The 16,880-nt window shown below is 45.3% G+C and overlaps 1 protein-coding gene across 1 annotated transcript in view; it reads left to right on the top strand.

Annotated features, from left to right (window-relative positions):
- Nucleotides 1-16,880, top strand: part of EXOC6B (exocyst complex component 6B) — a 325,017-nt gene that overhangs the window by 148,139 nt on the left and 159,998 nt on the right. The window contains 1 exon segment of the mRNA XM_050895357.1: nt 11,639-11,815. Within this exon segment, the coding sequence (XP_050751314.1) occupies nt 11,639-11,815 (177 nt within the window).

Raw genomic sequence — 16,880 nt, 5'->3', positions numbered from 1 at the left:
CAGAAAATCCTTTTCCAACTCTGTGTCTGCAGGCAAGATGGGCTAATGTCATACATCGCATCTTCTTTGGCAGGTACTTTGGCCAGAAATTTCAGTCCAGAAGAGTGGATTATTCTAATCCTTGTTAAGGTACCCTAATGAAAGCAACCTGTTTGGAAAGGATGTAACACTTGTGAATGCCGTTAACGTCAATTTAGGATGCTAACACCCCGGCTCCCATTTAGGATCCTTGCATACGGAATTCAGAGGGAGAACTAGGCACGCAGCTTTGAAGATGTCTAGGTCCAAAAACCCACTCCTGGCCTTACAAAAGTGATATGGCTGTGTTATAATGATTGCACACAAGGTGAGTTCACTGGTTTCCAAGCTAGCAATGTATTTTGTTAGGGCAAATTTCTGTATCAACGTTCAAGTGATTGCTTCTAGGCAGCTGCGGTCCTACCACAGCTCCGCTTTTGCTCCGTGTTGTACTGGTAGTGAGTAATTGCAATGTAAAGGCACAGTGCGCAATATTAAAACATTTATTCTATGAAATAAGCATTTAATTTGTGTAAATGCTTTATGCGAGATCATGCTTTCTGAATTTATAAGTGGAGTTTATGAAATAATACATAATGGGAACAAAAGATGCATATTTGGATCTAGTGAATGGCAGTGCTGAGCTTTTCCATCTCTTGATTTTTAGTTGGGATGTCGGGGACGGGCATGTTTTGATTGAGAGGAACAGGCTTCAAATAACCAAAAAACCGTTGTGCCACAAGGGATGTTATTGAGGCCCGTCAGTCTGGAAGAGCTGATGGCTCTGGGGATTGGAATGGCTGCGTATATTGTCTCTTATGAAACGAGGAGTAGAAAGCCAGCTCTAACAGCCTCCTGTCTTCCAGCTGCGGCTAACTTCTTGTTTAAGATGGAAATGTCAATGGTATTGAGGTCAAAGACTCATACACAGGATTTTTTTGAATGGTTGGGCCAAACGTTACGTATATTGTTAGCAAACTGGTAGGGTCGTGCTGCAGCATCGGTGCCGTTGTCCTGGCCAGTGACTTGCAAAATTATATTGAACTGTAAAATAGACAGGATTCAGCCTGGTGTCTGATTAAATCTTATTTATGCCTTATACTCGGCGCTCTCAGCACTGAAGAAAACTGTACCTATAGGGGTAAGATCCTGGCTCCATTAGGGCAACAGCAGAGTTTTCTTTTGAATTTAATGAGGCCAGGATTGTCACTGTGGGGGTTGAGCTCACGTAGGTGTTGGTCAAGTTGAGCCTGGGATCCTCTTGAGTGGTTGAACAGTAGGTAGGTTGTGGGGGAGAGGACAGGGAGGTAAAGAAAACGAAAATAAGAGGATGTATAACACTTTCAGGTCTTTATTTCTGGCTGAGAAGTTCTCTGCAGTTTCCCTATTAGCCTTTAGAGGGCAGATCACGTCCAGTAAATAGCAGATTTAGAGACTTGCCTGATTTTTCTGGTTGTGAATTCTCAAAGTTTGGGGACTCTGAATATAGATTTTTTTAATGTGTGATTTTAATTAATTCAGGCTTTAAAGGATGAATGTTATGTCAACTTCCAGAAGCAAGATGGGATCCAGTTTTGATTTGTCTATGTGTATTTACAGTCTTTCTAGTTTCAATGCTAAAAATTGTGATGCAAGCGAGATACTACTTATCGATGTGGGGAGAAAAATCTTGGGAACATACTGTGGTAGAGAAGAATTATGTAATATGTTGACTAAATTCATTTTTATGTTAAAAAAGACCACAAAAAATCATTTGAGTTTGGAGAGTGGGTTTTAGAGAGTAACACTGTGTGATGAATGTGTAATTTCATTCTTCTCTACTGTAATCTCATCACTAAATCCCCAAGCCTCATGCCCAGCAGTCTTATCCTTGGTGAACAACTGCTTAGAAAAAACCTGTTTATCAACAGAATATTCCACAGTGTCAGAGGAATCTGTGTGAAACAAAGGAAGCCAAATGAAATTCAAGCTCTTCTGTAAAGTCATTTTCAGTGAAACTTTTCATATGGGGATTAAATACCCCTTATAGTCAACATGCTTGGAGAAGCAGTGGCTATTTAATTTTCCGATTAATTAAAACCAGAAATAACAAAATAATGTTCCGCTTTCTTCTACTACTACCCTAAAGCTCATGGATCATGGAGAAGATGGTTATTCTTGAAAAAGACATTTAGTTCTTAACAAGAAAAGCTAGTCTTTGTGGCTCAGCCCTTTTGGCATCTGCTTTGTGGGATTCTCATCAAAACCCCCATAGGGGTTATTCCTAAACAGAATGAAATATTCTTTGTTCCAAGAATGATTTCTCTCCTTTTTAATTTTTTTTTTTTTTAAATCTTCTGAAGGTGGAGGTACTGCTGCTGCCTGTGTTCCCCGAGAGATATGAACTAGATAGTAGGGGTTTCTTTAGATTTTAGGATTCAGTCTTTAACTGCTGTGATCCTTGCCCTGTCTTGCTGCTTAACTCTTTGGGTACGTTGGTACGTAACTCTGAAGTTGTCCGTACAAGACTGCCTGCTCTGAAGTGGACAGCAGTTTGGGTGATCACCTTTAGCCTACCACTGGAAAGACATTTCTGTATCACAGAAAACAGGATAGTAAGGCTCTCAAGACATCCTTTAGTGCAACAGATTCTTCCCAGACATGATCAACGTTACAGAGCCCGTCTCTAGCATGCAGTCATCGAACGTGTTCTTAGGTCTCCAGTGATTGAATGTGTCCCATTAGGCTGTCCATTGCGGTCCTTTGCTGTCCTTAATGCTCCTGCCCCATCTCACCCAGATCTCGTCCTGGCGTGATCCGCTGCATTGTCAGGACACGGAGTTCAGCGCCCGTAAGACTCTGTGAAAGTGCCTTTGGGTGCATCTCAGAATAGATGAGTCATCGGTGGCGATGTCTTGGATGACATTACTTTGAGCTGTTGCCGAGAGTGTATTAGTACAGATTCTGTCTCATGGAAGAAGGTTGGAAGAGAAGATCCGTGCCCTTGCTTGAATTGGTGGAAGGCTGCCCACTGCTTTGATGCAGTTGAGGACCAGCTGTGGAACCTGTTATCTCAGATTATCGCAAGTACGGTCAAGGATGGTTTCTGACTGCAGATCTGGATGGCGAGTTTGATCCTAAGGGTATCTGCTCTGCAGATCTTCCCAGATCTGGTTTAAAAGACTTACAAGCTGCCTTGCGGAAAAGCCAAAAAAATGTTTTGTCCAGGACTCACCACTCAGGGCTTTATCCTTGTATTCAGATGCGTCTCTGTGTGTTCCAGGATAATCGGGACCATCTATGATAGGCACTTTGAACATTGCCGGTTTCTCAGAATCTTGAAAAAAACAAACCAGACCGATAAATGGAAACAAAAGCAGAATCTTGAAAGGAAACTTATCTCCAAAATGCTTGACAAGGCCCAGAGAGAGGGTGTGTGAAACAGCAGTTTGGGAACTCCCACAGAGAACGGAATATAAGGCTTTAATCTGAGGCCAGGCTACGAGGGTTAACGCTCTTTTTACCATATAACTTTTTGAGGGTCAGTGTGGTCAAGGTAAATAAATGTGGAGGAGAGACCCAAGCACCGACGAGCCTGGTGCTTCCATCCTTGTTTGCTATCCTGGCTGAGTGAGCAACCCTTCCTCTGTTGCAATTCTTGACACATAAAATGGGGGTATTAGGCAGCATGTTCCTTAGGATACCAGTAGCTTCGAATGGCCTGCACCCCCTAGACAGCGGGAAGGAAAAATGAGAGTAAAATAATTGAGAAATGTTCAAAATGGCTTATGCAAACCTTTTCATTTGCCTTACTGTGGTTTATGAGAGTGCATGAGGGCCCTGTAGCGTGTCAGACCTTGGGCAGTGGTATCTCCAAGCTGAAGGAGCAGTCGTAAGCACGCTCTAATTGTTTTTTCCAGAACTACCCACGGACCAAACCCTGAAAAGCTTCACAGTCCAACACGCCTTCAACCTTTTGTGAGATCTAATCCACAACTTCTTTTTACTCTAAATTGCCATAGGTGTGATAGTTGCAACTTCCTTAGGCAAGGTCGGAGGTGTAGGACAACAACTGGAGAATTGCCCAAGTCGATTTAAAGGGAGGTGAGGGTTGGCGTGCCATCACTTGCTGCTGGAGCTGCCTGCAGGCTTCGGTGGTTGAGCTGGGAATATTCCCATGTTGGGGGTGATGGTGCTGGGGGTTGGAGACCTCTTTGAGTTCAGTGCTTTCAGATGGAGGAGAACATTGCCTTGGCTGCTACGTTGGCTGCTTGCTGCAAGCGCCAGTGCTTCGCTGTGGTTATCTTTAATAGAAGCACCGAGCCCAAGCAAGCGTGAGGCATGGTGGGTCCTGAGTCAAAGGACTGAGACTGTCAAGTCAAAGCCTGAGACTGTCCCTTCTTCCCTCTCTTCTCCATCTGCATCTCCTTTTCTTCTGATGTTGGTCTCTGGGAAAGCAAGCCTTTTGAATGAATGTTTCCTTTTTAATAGTTTCAGCGAAAAAACCCTCTATTACCTCCGTCATGCCGTGATTGTCAGAGAGCGTGTTGAAACAAACCCTTGCTTAGAAAATAATTACTAGTCCCTGGTGCCTGAGAGAGTACTGAAAGCTGAGGCTTGGTCCTGCACGGTTGTGTGCACCTGAGTCATTCTGGGATGGGGAGGGTGAGAGTTGGACCCTCTCACCTGTGACTGGTTTTGGTTGCGATTGCCTTGCTGCTCCCTCTCTTACTCGGCGGGGTTTGGTTCGGTTGCAGTTAGGCTAACGAGAGGTTAAACCAAAGTGTGGGAGTTTCCACTTGTGCTTTGAGTCATAATTAAGTCTCGTCAGGGAGAGAGATGCCTCTTCAATGTTATATGAAAAGGCAGCATTAAAAAAACCCCAACATCAGAGCGTGGTTTATAGTATTGCATATAGCAGGGGATTTCGTATGAAGGCGCTCAGCATTTAAAAAGGAATTTTAAATTGTTGGTAAAAGTTACTCAAAGAATATGCATCCAGTTGCTTAACAGTGAGCAGTAAACTATCTCAGCCCGGCTCGCGAAGTGCTTGGGACTGATTAAACAAAGACCCGAGCTGTGGAGTTGTCAGGGCCAGGGTCTTTAATGTGTTTGAAATACTTTGTAGAACAGCCATCCTCCTACTGCTTTTAGTCCGCTTATCTAATTTTCAGCTTCTCCACTCTGTGTAAATGTGATAAATAAACTTTGTAATCGCATAACTGAGCTACTTTTGATGCCTGCCTGCAGATACCTTGTTCTGGAGGCTAGATCACGCAGAAGTGTAAATCAACACTTTGCTCAATGAAGGACTTCTTAAAAAATGGCTTTTGGTCTTTTATTGTACAGCTGACCTGGAGGACTTGGTTGCCTAAGTCTTTTTATCAATGCTAATGTGATAAACTTCTTTTTACAGCTCCTAGGAAAGGAGAGTCTTGATCACTCCTTTCGCCAAGTACTGTACTGCAGGAGCTTCCCCAAAGAACAGCCGAGGTTTAATAGGTTTTGTATAAAATGCTGAATTAACCAAGCTACTCCGTACAGTGAACTCTGAGGATATAAATAATGCTGACCTCGTCTTGCGGGTAAGGAAAAGGAGCAGGAGTGTGGGGACGAGGATAAATCACTGGGTGAAAGCAAAAGCAAAGGGAGAATTGCGTGTTCCCCATTGCGCACTTGATGCCAAAAATTTATATTTGAGCAAAATTGATATGTGAGAATATCAGTATCACGGGCTGGATTTTAGCACCGGGTGGGCTGAGGTGGAAGAGTCATTTTTAGGGAAGGAGGAGTGGGAGGTTGAAGCAAAGTCTGTGCAGGGTGTTGGGGAGAGCAAACTTGTTGAATGCTGCCTTTCTAAAGGTTTTGGTTTGTTGTTTTTTTTTTTTTTAATGACCAGGAATCGAGTTAAAAAAATCACGTTCTTGGGCCTCATTTCCTGTGCTGATGGTGAACTTTGTCAGACAAACCTCCGACAAATTGTTTACTCTGATAACCAGTTAACACCGAGAAAGCAGATAGGCAAAAACTCTTATCATCTTGACAAGCGACGGGCTTTTTGTTAAAACTCAAACCAGAAGCTGTGTCAGTGTGTTGAGTTTACACCTTGCAATAATAATCCGTGCTTTTATCTGATCGGAGGGGGATTTTATAACTTTCGAATGGGTCTTTGGCAGGGAGCCAGCCCTACTGTCATTTTTTATTAACTTTCTTTTTTTCTTCCCCTGTAGCCAGTCTGCTTTTTTCATAATATTGTTTAAGGAATATGTATCCCATTCCTAGGGATATTGGGAAACGATATTTTAAAGTTCTGTGTCTCAGAGCATTAGAGGGGTCTATAAAACAATTGCAGCAGCAAATGTGCAGTAACTAATCAAAACCACCGAAGCTAACCACAGCGGTACTTCATTCCCTTTAAATCATAAACCCGCTTTTTTGCTGTGCCTTATCTACTGTCTCATCAGGAAAGAGCTAATTAGATTCTTCTGAAAAGTAAATATTGTCAGTTCATTGGTGGGTGGAGGTGACGGGAGGTGAGACACGCTCACGCATTGGCAAACCAACGCAGAAAACAAGGCAAAGTTATAAAAACCCTATAAAAAGCTATTTGAGTTTTAAAGGAGCTCGTTCCCCGTGTAGGTGGTATAACAACTTTCCCCTACGGTGGGTATGGCTTCTGTAGGCAGAGCCCGGAGGAGTCCGTGACCTGCTTTGCTACTCCGTGTCATTCCCCATCTTCGCTACGCAGGTTAGGGTTGCAGGTTTGGGGCCGTGTTTGCTTGATCACAAGCAGTCCGGTTACTTCCAAAAATTCAACTACGAAAAATTCAACTACTACTTGTCACTAGTGTTTTAAGCCAATACGTTTAATTTCTCACGCGGAACGTTGGGTCTGTGCGCTCGGTTGGTTGGGTTGGCTCGATTGAGTTGCGATGGGTGGTGAAGGTAGAGTCGCTGCTCCAAAGCTTGCCGGATGGACTGGAAAGTATTGAGGACTTGTATTTAGGACTCTTGTACGACAGGCTTGAGGGGAAAACCCCCAAAGCCACGTCCTGCAAGGTTGAGCACTTCGTGAAGTGGCATACAGGTAACATAAAAGAAGCAGATGGCTAGGGAGAGAAAACGTAATAAAGGTAGAAGTGCTTTTTTTCCCCCCTTGTTCCTTCGGTTCTCTGTTTCTCAAGGAACGACAGCAAAAGAGAACGATTCTTCTGGTTGCATTCAGCCAACAAAACCTACCAACATCTCAGCTGTGGAGATGAAGGTCTCTTAGGCTGCCTGATGGCCAACCTTGGTCCGGTTACAACAGCGAACGTAGGTCACTGACCTAAACCTGAACCCGGAGGTGGAAAGCTGCCTTTGCTTCTTGTATCAACCAGCCTGGAAATAGCGTTGCTGTCAGGGGGACTGGGATTTCTGCCGTGTCAGAGCAGCGTAGGGTGTTCCTGTGCTGCAAGGAGGCTGCCAGACTGCTGTGCTAATCACGTGGACGAAGAAAGTAGCTGTGCTTGGAGGGAGTTTCAGCTACGTGAACGAAACGCTTTGTGTGTTTATTGCTAAATGTAATGTTAGCTATGAACAGACATTTGGTTTCTTACCTTTTTTTTTTAATCGTCACATTAAGCAGAGAGCCAAGAGATTGATAGTCTTGTATAATAGAGGCAATTTTACAGAATAATACAAAAATGCACTTGCTTTTATGTAAACCACACCAAAAGGTAAGGGGATTTTTTTATTTGATTTTTGTCCCTCGAGGGCTTTTTGCCTCCCCCGTAGCCCCAGGTCCCTCCGTTTTCAGAGGGCACGCTGGAGTGTCGCCTGCGCTTTGATGTGGTTTCTAAAGTGTGCCTCTTCATTGGGCTCCCTACAGATGCCTTTATGTGAAACAGAACATTAAAATCCAAATGTGCCTGCTCTGCAGGTCATTTTTCATCCTTTATGTGCGACGTCAAATATATTGCAGAGTTGTTCTGCTGCACCCCCAGCCCGGGAAGGTGCGGGTAACGAGATGGGGGTAGGATCGGGGAGTTCCTTGGCGGTTAAACCCAAATTTCTCCTTAGTTGCTTCCTCTGGGCCTCTCCTCAGCTTTCTCTTTCTCTCAAGGTGAAACTGAAACCTCGCTGACTTCACCCAAGCCTGCCGAAGTTAAAGAAAATTTGATATTTCTCACTTATAGGTCACTTCAGTCCAGATTGTTTCCTGCCAAGAGTGGGAGTGGGGGAAATGCCCTCCTGTTAATGGAAAAGCAATTACTATTTTTTCTGGCGTGTACGTTGTGTCGTTCCAGCGTAACACCTAGGTTATGGGCTCTGCTCGTATCGCGCCGACTCCTCGGGCTCCCAGCCGGCTATTGATGGGCTGCGCCCATCGTGCAGCGACGGAGCGGCGGCTGTGTGAGAAGGGGGTTACGTGCTGTGATGTCCACCGGTGTGCTGGAAGGGCATAGACATCGACTGGGTTACGTTGGGGCCGTTTGTCGGTCTTTAAGGTAGAAATCCCTGGGAAAATCTCTTCTAGTTTAGAATTTCTACCCCCGCTCCCAAATTCCTAAAGGTAAAAATTGCTCTTGGTGCTCTGAAAAGCTTTTGTGCCACTGGGAGCATCTCTCTGGCTGCTTTTTGTGGATCTCTGGGAGATGGGATGTACTTTTTTTTCCCCCCTTTTTTCCTTTTTCTCAGTAGGTCCCTGGACTTTAATTCAGGTCACAATTTTTCTCTTGATAAACTTCAGTTTATTTGCATTTGAAGTATGCAAAATGCAAAACGTGGTGTTTGAATTTGGATGTTGAACTCCTTGGCCTAGAGCGATGGCTTTATCCAGAAGGACGGACTTTCTTGACTTTGGGGTTTTATCAATACCAATATTTATCAGATCTTGTCAATATTTGATTTGGATCTTAGCAATATTGACATCTGGGCAATAGATGTCACGTACTACTGTGCTCCTCTTGTGAGCGTAGCTGAAGGAAAACATTAATATCTTGTTTGAAAAGAGATGGGGGACTGAGATAATGCGTCTTCTGAGAACATGTCCACGAGGTCCTCTGGTGAGACTAATTCTGGGTTCAGCCTAAAATGCTGAATGTTACATGCTTAGGGCTTCGGCAGTGAAGTTCAGAGCTAGCGGCAGCATCCTTCAGCTTGTTAGCCCGGATTTTTCCTCTCCCATGACCACTTTTTCTGCTGTGATCTTGCTACGCCCTGTTTAATGATCCGTTTCAAGCACAGTGTTTTATCCAAAACTTTGCATTTTCCCATTCTTTGATTTCTTCCCTTTCTAGAGGAAAAAAGATTACATAAATTTGAGAGATTTTAATGAGTACACTGGGCTTGCTTTTGGTGTCATTTACAGTGGATTCAGTGTTATAACTTCATTACGCTTCAGTTGAGTAACTTATGTCATAAATGGGCGTATCTGAGAGTGGAATCGAGCCGCGAATCTCTTTGTTGTGTGGGCTTCAGAAGGACCAAACGCTCACTCCCCTTTTTGAAGTCCTAATTCTCTTTATATGATGTTGCAATGTCTTTCTATAGAGTTGTGCCTCTGAAGTTCGAGATTCCTAATGCAAAAAATACCACTTTCCCCCCAATTGCTTCAAGTATTGACATTGCTAGCAAAATTTGTCTTCAGCAGTGTTCACACGGCCCTTTTCCTGTGGCTTTGTTGCAAAAATCCCTGTTGTTGAGACTCATCCCTTAAGAGATCTTTTTACTAAGCTTGGTTGGTAGTCCCCTTGCTCAGCCATTACTTCTCTTGGAGGAGCGCTTGTAGTAAACATCAAGGATACTACTGCTTTCCAACCACTAGAGGTCAAGATTGTGCTATGGCATAGCACAGGGCTGCTCATCATGTCAGGTTTAGCTCTTAATTCCTGGTGCAACCACGTCCAGTGTCAGCTATATATATTTAATTTAATTATCGCTTGCCATGTTTGGCAATTAAGACAAAGCCGATTGTGTGTGCACAGTGTGAAGGGCGCTTTGCCTTACACAACGGTAGAGCCTGCTGGATTTTGCAAGAGTTGGGATATCCGTGCCGTGCTTGGGTTTTAATATTCTTCAGATCTAGAAACTACATAAGTGATTGGTCTCTGATGGGTCTTTCTTCCCAAGGAGGGATTCAAAAGGGAGTTGAGCTGAGAGAGGCTGTCAAAATAAAACTTGCTCATAAATCATTTTTGTGTGATATTAATACTTTTAAGTGTTTAAAAGGAAATAATCTTGAAGGTTTGCGCTCTAGATAGAGCTTTCTACTTTCTGCAGTTCAGGTAGCAAAAGTAATCAGTGGTTTGTTTTTTTTTTTTTTAATAGGTTCCACTTGTTTTAGTTCTCCGTTGTTTTCCTAGCACAGTTGGTTTCACTGACAACAGTATCTACAATATGATTTCTGGTATTCCTTCTTCTTTCTAAAGCCAGGCTGTCACATTAGCATGGGGCAGGGGATGGTCGCCTTTCGCCACTTCGTTTGTCCCCTGTTGTAGGGGAGCAGTAAAATACACAAGTGCAGGTTTGGTTCGGGTTGTACAGATAATTGCTAGAAATAGTGTTTATATTAATAACTGAAATATATATAAAACTCATTCTTTTTAAAAAGGAAACCTACCATCTAAAATAACACTTTGGAAATCATCCAGATGTCTTTCTGATACACCTTTTTTCTTATATATAAAAAATTTATAGAAAAATATGGGAGGGATCCTATAAATCTGTGTCTATATATCCATATAAATTTCAGGTTTCCAGAGTGTTTAGTTTCTAGTTACACCAGAGCAGAAGCCCACATGTGCAGAACCATGGCATCCGTTGGCTTGGCCTTTTTCCCCTTGTTTTGGCCATGATGTGGCACTTGTGGCGAGAACAGTGTCTCTGTGCCATTCCCCCTCCTTGCCCTTCCCCTTCAGTTTGAAGTTCTTGGTCAACTCTCTGGAACAATTGGGGCTAAACCATTTTTCCTGTCAAATATTGTGCTCTGTAACAATGAGGAAACCGAGTGAGTTTTTGCAGCAGAGCACGCGCGTCGGCCTCCGTTGCAAACAAACCCCACAGCCCCAGGAACAGGTATCAACAGCGGTTCAAGGGAGCTCCGCCGAGCCCATGTGTTTTGCTCCGTGAATCACGGCGCTTCTCCCAGCGAGCAAATTTTTGTTCAATACCTTTTACAGCTCGTTCTGTACATCAGCAATGTACAATTAAGCTCTCCTGGGGTACCACAAAAATGCTTTCAGGAACCTCTGGGGTCCAGATGTGGAATGTTTTGTGCTGACATGGGTTGAAAAGAGGAACAAATCCAACGGTTAAGTACGTCCTTTAATTTAGCCTGTGACAGTCACCACATGGCCTATGGGCTAATATTTCTGCATCTGTGCTGTAAATAGATCAATATGGCAGTATGATGGGTTTGGCATTTTGATTTGTGAAGAGTCAGAATATTGTTTGTATTGTTGCATAATCCCTGGAATGGTTTCTTTTGGAATATCTGGGTTAGGAAAAACATAACATTTCTAAGTTCCATTAAGTGTGTGTTTTATTTTGTCTCATTTGTCGTATTTCATGACTGATTGCATCTTTTGGCTGGGGGGAAAAAAAAAAATCCGAGGATGCTATCGTAAAAGGTGAAATCTGCTTTTTTTTTTTTTTTTAGGCACAGCAGCAAAGAAACCTGGACAATATTGTATCACAGCATCCCAGGATAAGCGGGGGGAAGAAGTCCAAGAAAGAAGTCTGCGCAAGCTCAGATCTGGAGGTAAAAAACACTAGCCCCATGTCTGAGCAAGATTCGGGTATCCTGGATGTTGAAGATGAGGATGAGGATGAAGAGGTAACTGTATAACATCAAATCCAGGAGACTGGACAGTTTGGGGGTGATCAGTAGTGACTCAAACGGTGTTTGCGCCTCACTCAGTCTTTCATGTTGCCATGCAGTGTGTCATAAAGATGCGGAATAGGCTGGAGAACATGGGGCGTGTTTCAGTTTTGGGTTATTTTGCACTGTTGTCCCTATTCTCGTTAGCAGGCTCAGCAGAGGGCCCAGGTATTGTATGAGAACTGAACAGCCCATGTCTTCTGTCCCCCAGCTCAAGGGTTGCACTTCTGTGCTTACCTGGGAAGGCAGTTTGGTATCTGTCCTTCATTTAAAAAGAGAGAAATTGCTGCATAGTGCACGAGATAATTGGCCTTTTCTGTGGGACGTGTGTCTTGGTGGCAGAGACTTACTTTGTGTTGAAAAGGATTGCATCGGGACAGAATTTTTTAAATGCAATTTTAATTCCTTGTTGTGCTCCCTTCTTTTTGTCTCCCTTTCTGCTGCTGCTTCCTTAGACCGGCAGTCTGGTTTTTTTTTGTTAACCACAAAGCATAACCTCGCTGATAGCATTGGCTCTTCTTTCCTCCCTGCGCTAGAGGATAGTGCATGCAGTGGGACGTCTTGGATTTGTGGTGCTTCAAATGCAAGAGAGCCCTGTCCCTCTGTGTTTCAGGAAAGGCAGCTTGGAGATAACTGCTTGGAGTGCAGGCCACGAGGTGTTGAGCTTTTTGATGTGTTCTTCATTTCATGTGGCGTTGGACCTTTTGGCAAGTTTTATCTGCCACGCCGGATGCTTTTTCTCTTACTGCTGAAGCCTCTCATGTCAAGGGAATGATACTTTCAGCTACAACCTGTAACTGAATTGGGTAGTATTTGTTGCCCTGAACTTGACAGTCCATGACCAGCCAGGAAAGAGGATTAAGAACAAGTTTCTGAAGTTTAAAATAGTGTGGGTTGCTCAAGTGGTTCTGTGCTCGTGTTCTGCCTTTTTCCCCGCCGTTCAATTCTCTCTTCTTCACCTCTGCTGCACTTCCAAAGCAGACCGAGGAGATCACCACTTACTTCACAGGGACCAGAGTGCAGGGTATGACCCAGAGCCCTCATGCTGCACCGAAACCATCTGGGTGGGCCATTTACTCCTACATCAAAATGGAAATAGAGCAGAAGTTAAACAAAAGAAAAATGAGTGGGAAAGGCACGTTCTTTGAAAACAAACATTGATTTGAATAGATCTGTTTTGGTATTTCCCTCTTAAAAAATACAAATCTGGCCCTTTAGTAGTTCGTGTTCCATCTCACTCTCAAAAATCTCGCACTTGCTGTGGAGTGGGTTCTTGCAAAACCAGGCGGCAGTGTGAAACGTGGCGGTACTTGTGTTGAATGCAAATTTTGAGTCAATTAGAATTAGAAATTAGAATTGAATTTCAATTAGAATTGAAAGGTGTGAGGAAAAGTATAAGGAAAACATTAAGGAGGGAAGATTTTAAAGAGGTTAATTTGTATAGCGCAGTTGGGAGAAATCTCTTAAGTCGTTTGACGAACGGAATTAACTCCTCTCGAGGCAGATGAATGCACCCAGAGGTGGGATTTCAAAGCCAGGCTGGTAGTAAGTGAATAAACTTGCAGTAGGGGTGACCGTGCAGCTGATGGATGAGCAGAGGAGGCGGCGGGGGGGCCGGGGCCAGGGCCTGCACCCGGGGCCGGGGCGGGAAGGGCCTGCGCCCGGGGCCGGGGCCGGGGCCTGGGCCGGGGCAGGAAGGGCCGGGGCCTGCGCCCGGGGCCTGCGCCCGGGGCGGGAAGGGCCGGGGCTGGGGCCGGGGCCTGCGCCCGGGGCTGGGGCTGGGGCCGGGGCCGGGGCGGCGGCCGCTGTCCGTGGTGATGAAACGGAGCGCGGCGGGGGCAGCACCCGCAGGAGCCCCCTCGTCTGCTGGGCCTGGCTTTCTGGAGCCTTATTGCAAAGATCTCTCTGCTTCGTTTTGCCGATGTTGTCTTAGGGGGGAAAAGGGAAGGAGAGGGTTTTGGTTCCTGATGAGCTTCGCTCTTCCCCATGTTCCTGCCTGCTCGCGGTCTTTGCCTTTTTGGAAAGAAAATGATTTTTTTATTAGTACGAATAGGTCTCTCATGTGGACATAGAGCCATTAAATCTGAAGGAGTGTCATGTGTGGCTGAAGGCCACATCTGAAGGCTGCGGATGTTGTCTACCTAGACTTCAGTAAAGCCTTTGACACCATTTCCCACAGCATTCTCCTGGAACAACTGGCTGCTCATGGCTTGGACGGGCATACTCTTCCCTGGGTAAAAAACTGTCTGGATGGCTGAGCCCAAAGAGTTGTGGTGAATGGAGTTAAATCCAGTTGGTGGCCGGTCACAAGTGGTGTTCCCCAGGGCTCAGTATTGGGGCCAGTTCTGTTTAATATCTTATCAGTGATCTGGACAAGGGTATCAAGTGCACCCTCAGTAAGTTTGCAGGCGACACCAAGTTGGGCGGGAGTGTTGATCTGCTTGAGGGTAGGAAGGCTCTACAGAGGGATCTGGACAGGCTGGATCGATGGGCCAAGGCCAATGGTATGAGATTCACCAAGGCTCAATGTGGGGTCCTGCACTTGGGTCACGACAACCCCATGGAACACTACAGGCTTGGGGAAGAGTGGCTGGAAAGCTGCCTGGCAGAAAAGGACCTGGGGGTGTTGGTTGACAGCCAGCTGAATATGAGCCGGCAGTGTGCCCAGGTGGCCAAGAAGGCCAATAGCATCCTGGCTTGTATCAGAAATAGCGTGGCCAGCAGGACGAGGGCAGTGATTGTCCCCCTGTACTCGGCACTGGTGAGGCCGCACCTCGAATGCTGTGTTCAGTTTTGGGCCCCTCACTACAAGACAGACATTGAGGTGCTGGAGCGGGTCCAAAGAAGAGCAAGGAAGCTGGTGAAGGGTCTAGAGCACAAATGTTATGAGGAGCGGCTGAGGGAAGTGGGGTTGTTTAGCCTGGAGAAAAGGAGGCTGAGGGGAGACCTCGCTCTCTACAACTACCTGAAAGGAGGTTGTAGCGAGGTGGGGGTCGGTCTCTTTTCCCAAGTAACAAGTGATAGGACGAGAGGAAACGGCCTCAAGTTGCGCCAGGGGAGGTTTAGATTGGATATGAGGAAGAATTTCTTCACCACAAGGGTTGTCAAGCATTGGAACAGGCTGCCAAGGGAAGTGGTTGAGTCACCATGCCTGGAGGTATTTAGCAGACGTGTAGATGTGGTGCTTAGGGACATGGTTTAGTGGTGGACTTGGCAGTGCTAGGTTAATGGTTGGACTTGATGATCTTAAAGATCCTTTCCAACCTAAATGATTCTATGATTCTATTCTATATGTGTGTAGTGGGTTGACCCCGGCCAGCGGCTAAGCCCTCATCCAGTTACTCACTCACCCCCCGCCCCTCAGAAGAATTGGGGGGACGATGTGAAGGATAAAAGAAAACTCGTGGGGTCAAGGTAAAGACAGTTTAATGAGTGAAGGGAAAAAAACCCACCAAGTGATGCGAAGGCAATCACTCACCACCTCCCACCAGCAGACCGATGCCCAGCCAGTGTCCGAGCAACGGCTACTTTTGAAAAAAATCTACCCCCTTTACCCCAGTTTTATTGCTGAGCGTGATGACGTTACGTGGTATGGAATATCTCTTTGGTCAGTTTGGGTCAGCTGTCCCAGCTGTGTCCCCTCCCATCCTCTTGCCCAGCCCCGGGCTACTTGCTGGGGGGGTGCAGAGTGAGAAACAGGGAAAGGTCTTGATGCTGTGTAAGCGCTGTTTAGCAATAGCTAAAACACTGGTGTGTTATCAACGCTGTTTCAGTCACACAGCTAAACCACAGCACCATATAGGCTGCAGTGAAGAAAATGAACACCATCCCAGTCAAAACCAGTACAGTTTGTAAAATGTTAATGGGAGGTTCTTTGGTAAGGGTTCTCTAAAGTTACAGGCCAACTGCAGAATTGTTTTTCGTGGTTGACAGATTCGTTCCTAGCTCTTCATCTTCTAGTGTGACTCTCTCTCCTTCTGATTATCTTGTCTGTGCAGTGACAAAGAGGGAGAGTTAGAATACTATTAATAAAGAATTTGAGTCTCCAAAGTTAATCCTCATTGCTTAAAATTGTTAGTATTAAGTGTCCTGAGTGCGAGTGAACTGCATCTCGTTTCCTGCACAGCCCCCATGTTCTGGAACAACGGAGAAGGCTTTCTGGGCTTAGAGGGGCAGTACTGCAACAAGTGGGCACGTGTTGTTCGCTGTGCTCGGCCCCTCACTAAGACTGCTGAGGCTTACACTTCTCAAGGAAATACAGAATGCTGCTAACAGAAAACCTGGAGAAAGAAAAGACAGACCCTTGTTAGAATAAAGTCAGTAGACAAGTAAAGAAATGATCCTGAAGCATTCAAAGACTGCACTGGTAGCTCCTGCTCTTGACTTGTCACAGCCAATAAACCCAACCAGTAACTGCGGGTTTCGGAAGATGGTCAGGGAAGACTGGTTGGAACGGGAAGAATGAAGGGCGCCTTGCACCTACTCCTGCTCAGAATTGAAAACAGGATGGTCCTAGGTGTTTGATTAAGTTTAGGCAGGAGAGCTCCTGATCCTGGTGCATAGGCTGGAAAAAGTGGGGTAAATACATATATATTTTTTTTTTCCCTCTAGGAAATATCTGAGGCCCTTCAGCAGGCTGTGTTATGGAGCTCTCCACCTAGGCTGGATGAACTGTTCTGGAGATCCCGTGATTCCTCACTCACGTGGAGCAATCCCTTCATCCCTGCAGCAAGATTTACAGGAAAAGCTTTGAAAGGGAAGAAAGAGCAAAGGGTTTTGCTTATACTGTTGCATGTATTCCAGTGTAGATCATTCTCTCCCTTGGAGCAGCATAAGAGAGCTCTGCCAGCTGCATTCAGGAGGACAAATACGAGACGTGGTTCTCCACTCCGTTAGCGTCCTCCAGTTTGGAGATGTTATGGTCCAGACTTGTCCCACTTAAGTACAGATGCCTCACTGAGGTGGGAGCTCCCGCTATACTCAGAGTGAGGGAGCGGGCACAGCTGTGAAGTGAGCTGGG

Source organism: Gymnogyps californianus, chromosome 4, assembly GCF_018139145.2.
Source record: "Gymnogyps californianus isolate 813 chromosome 4, ASM1813914v2, whole genome shotgun sequence".
In the NCBI taxonomy this organism is placed as follows: Eukaryota; Metazoa; Chordata; class Aves; order Accipitriformes; family Cathartidae; genus Gymnogyps; species Gymnogyps californianus.
This window is presented reverse-complemented; position numbering and strand designations above follow the sequence as displayed.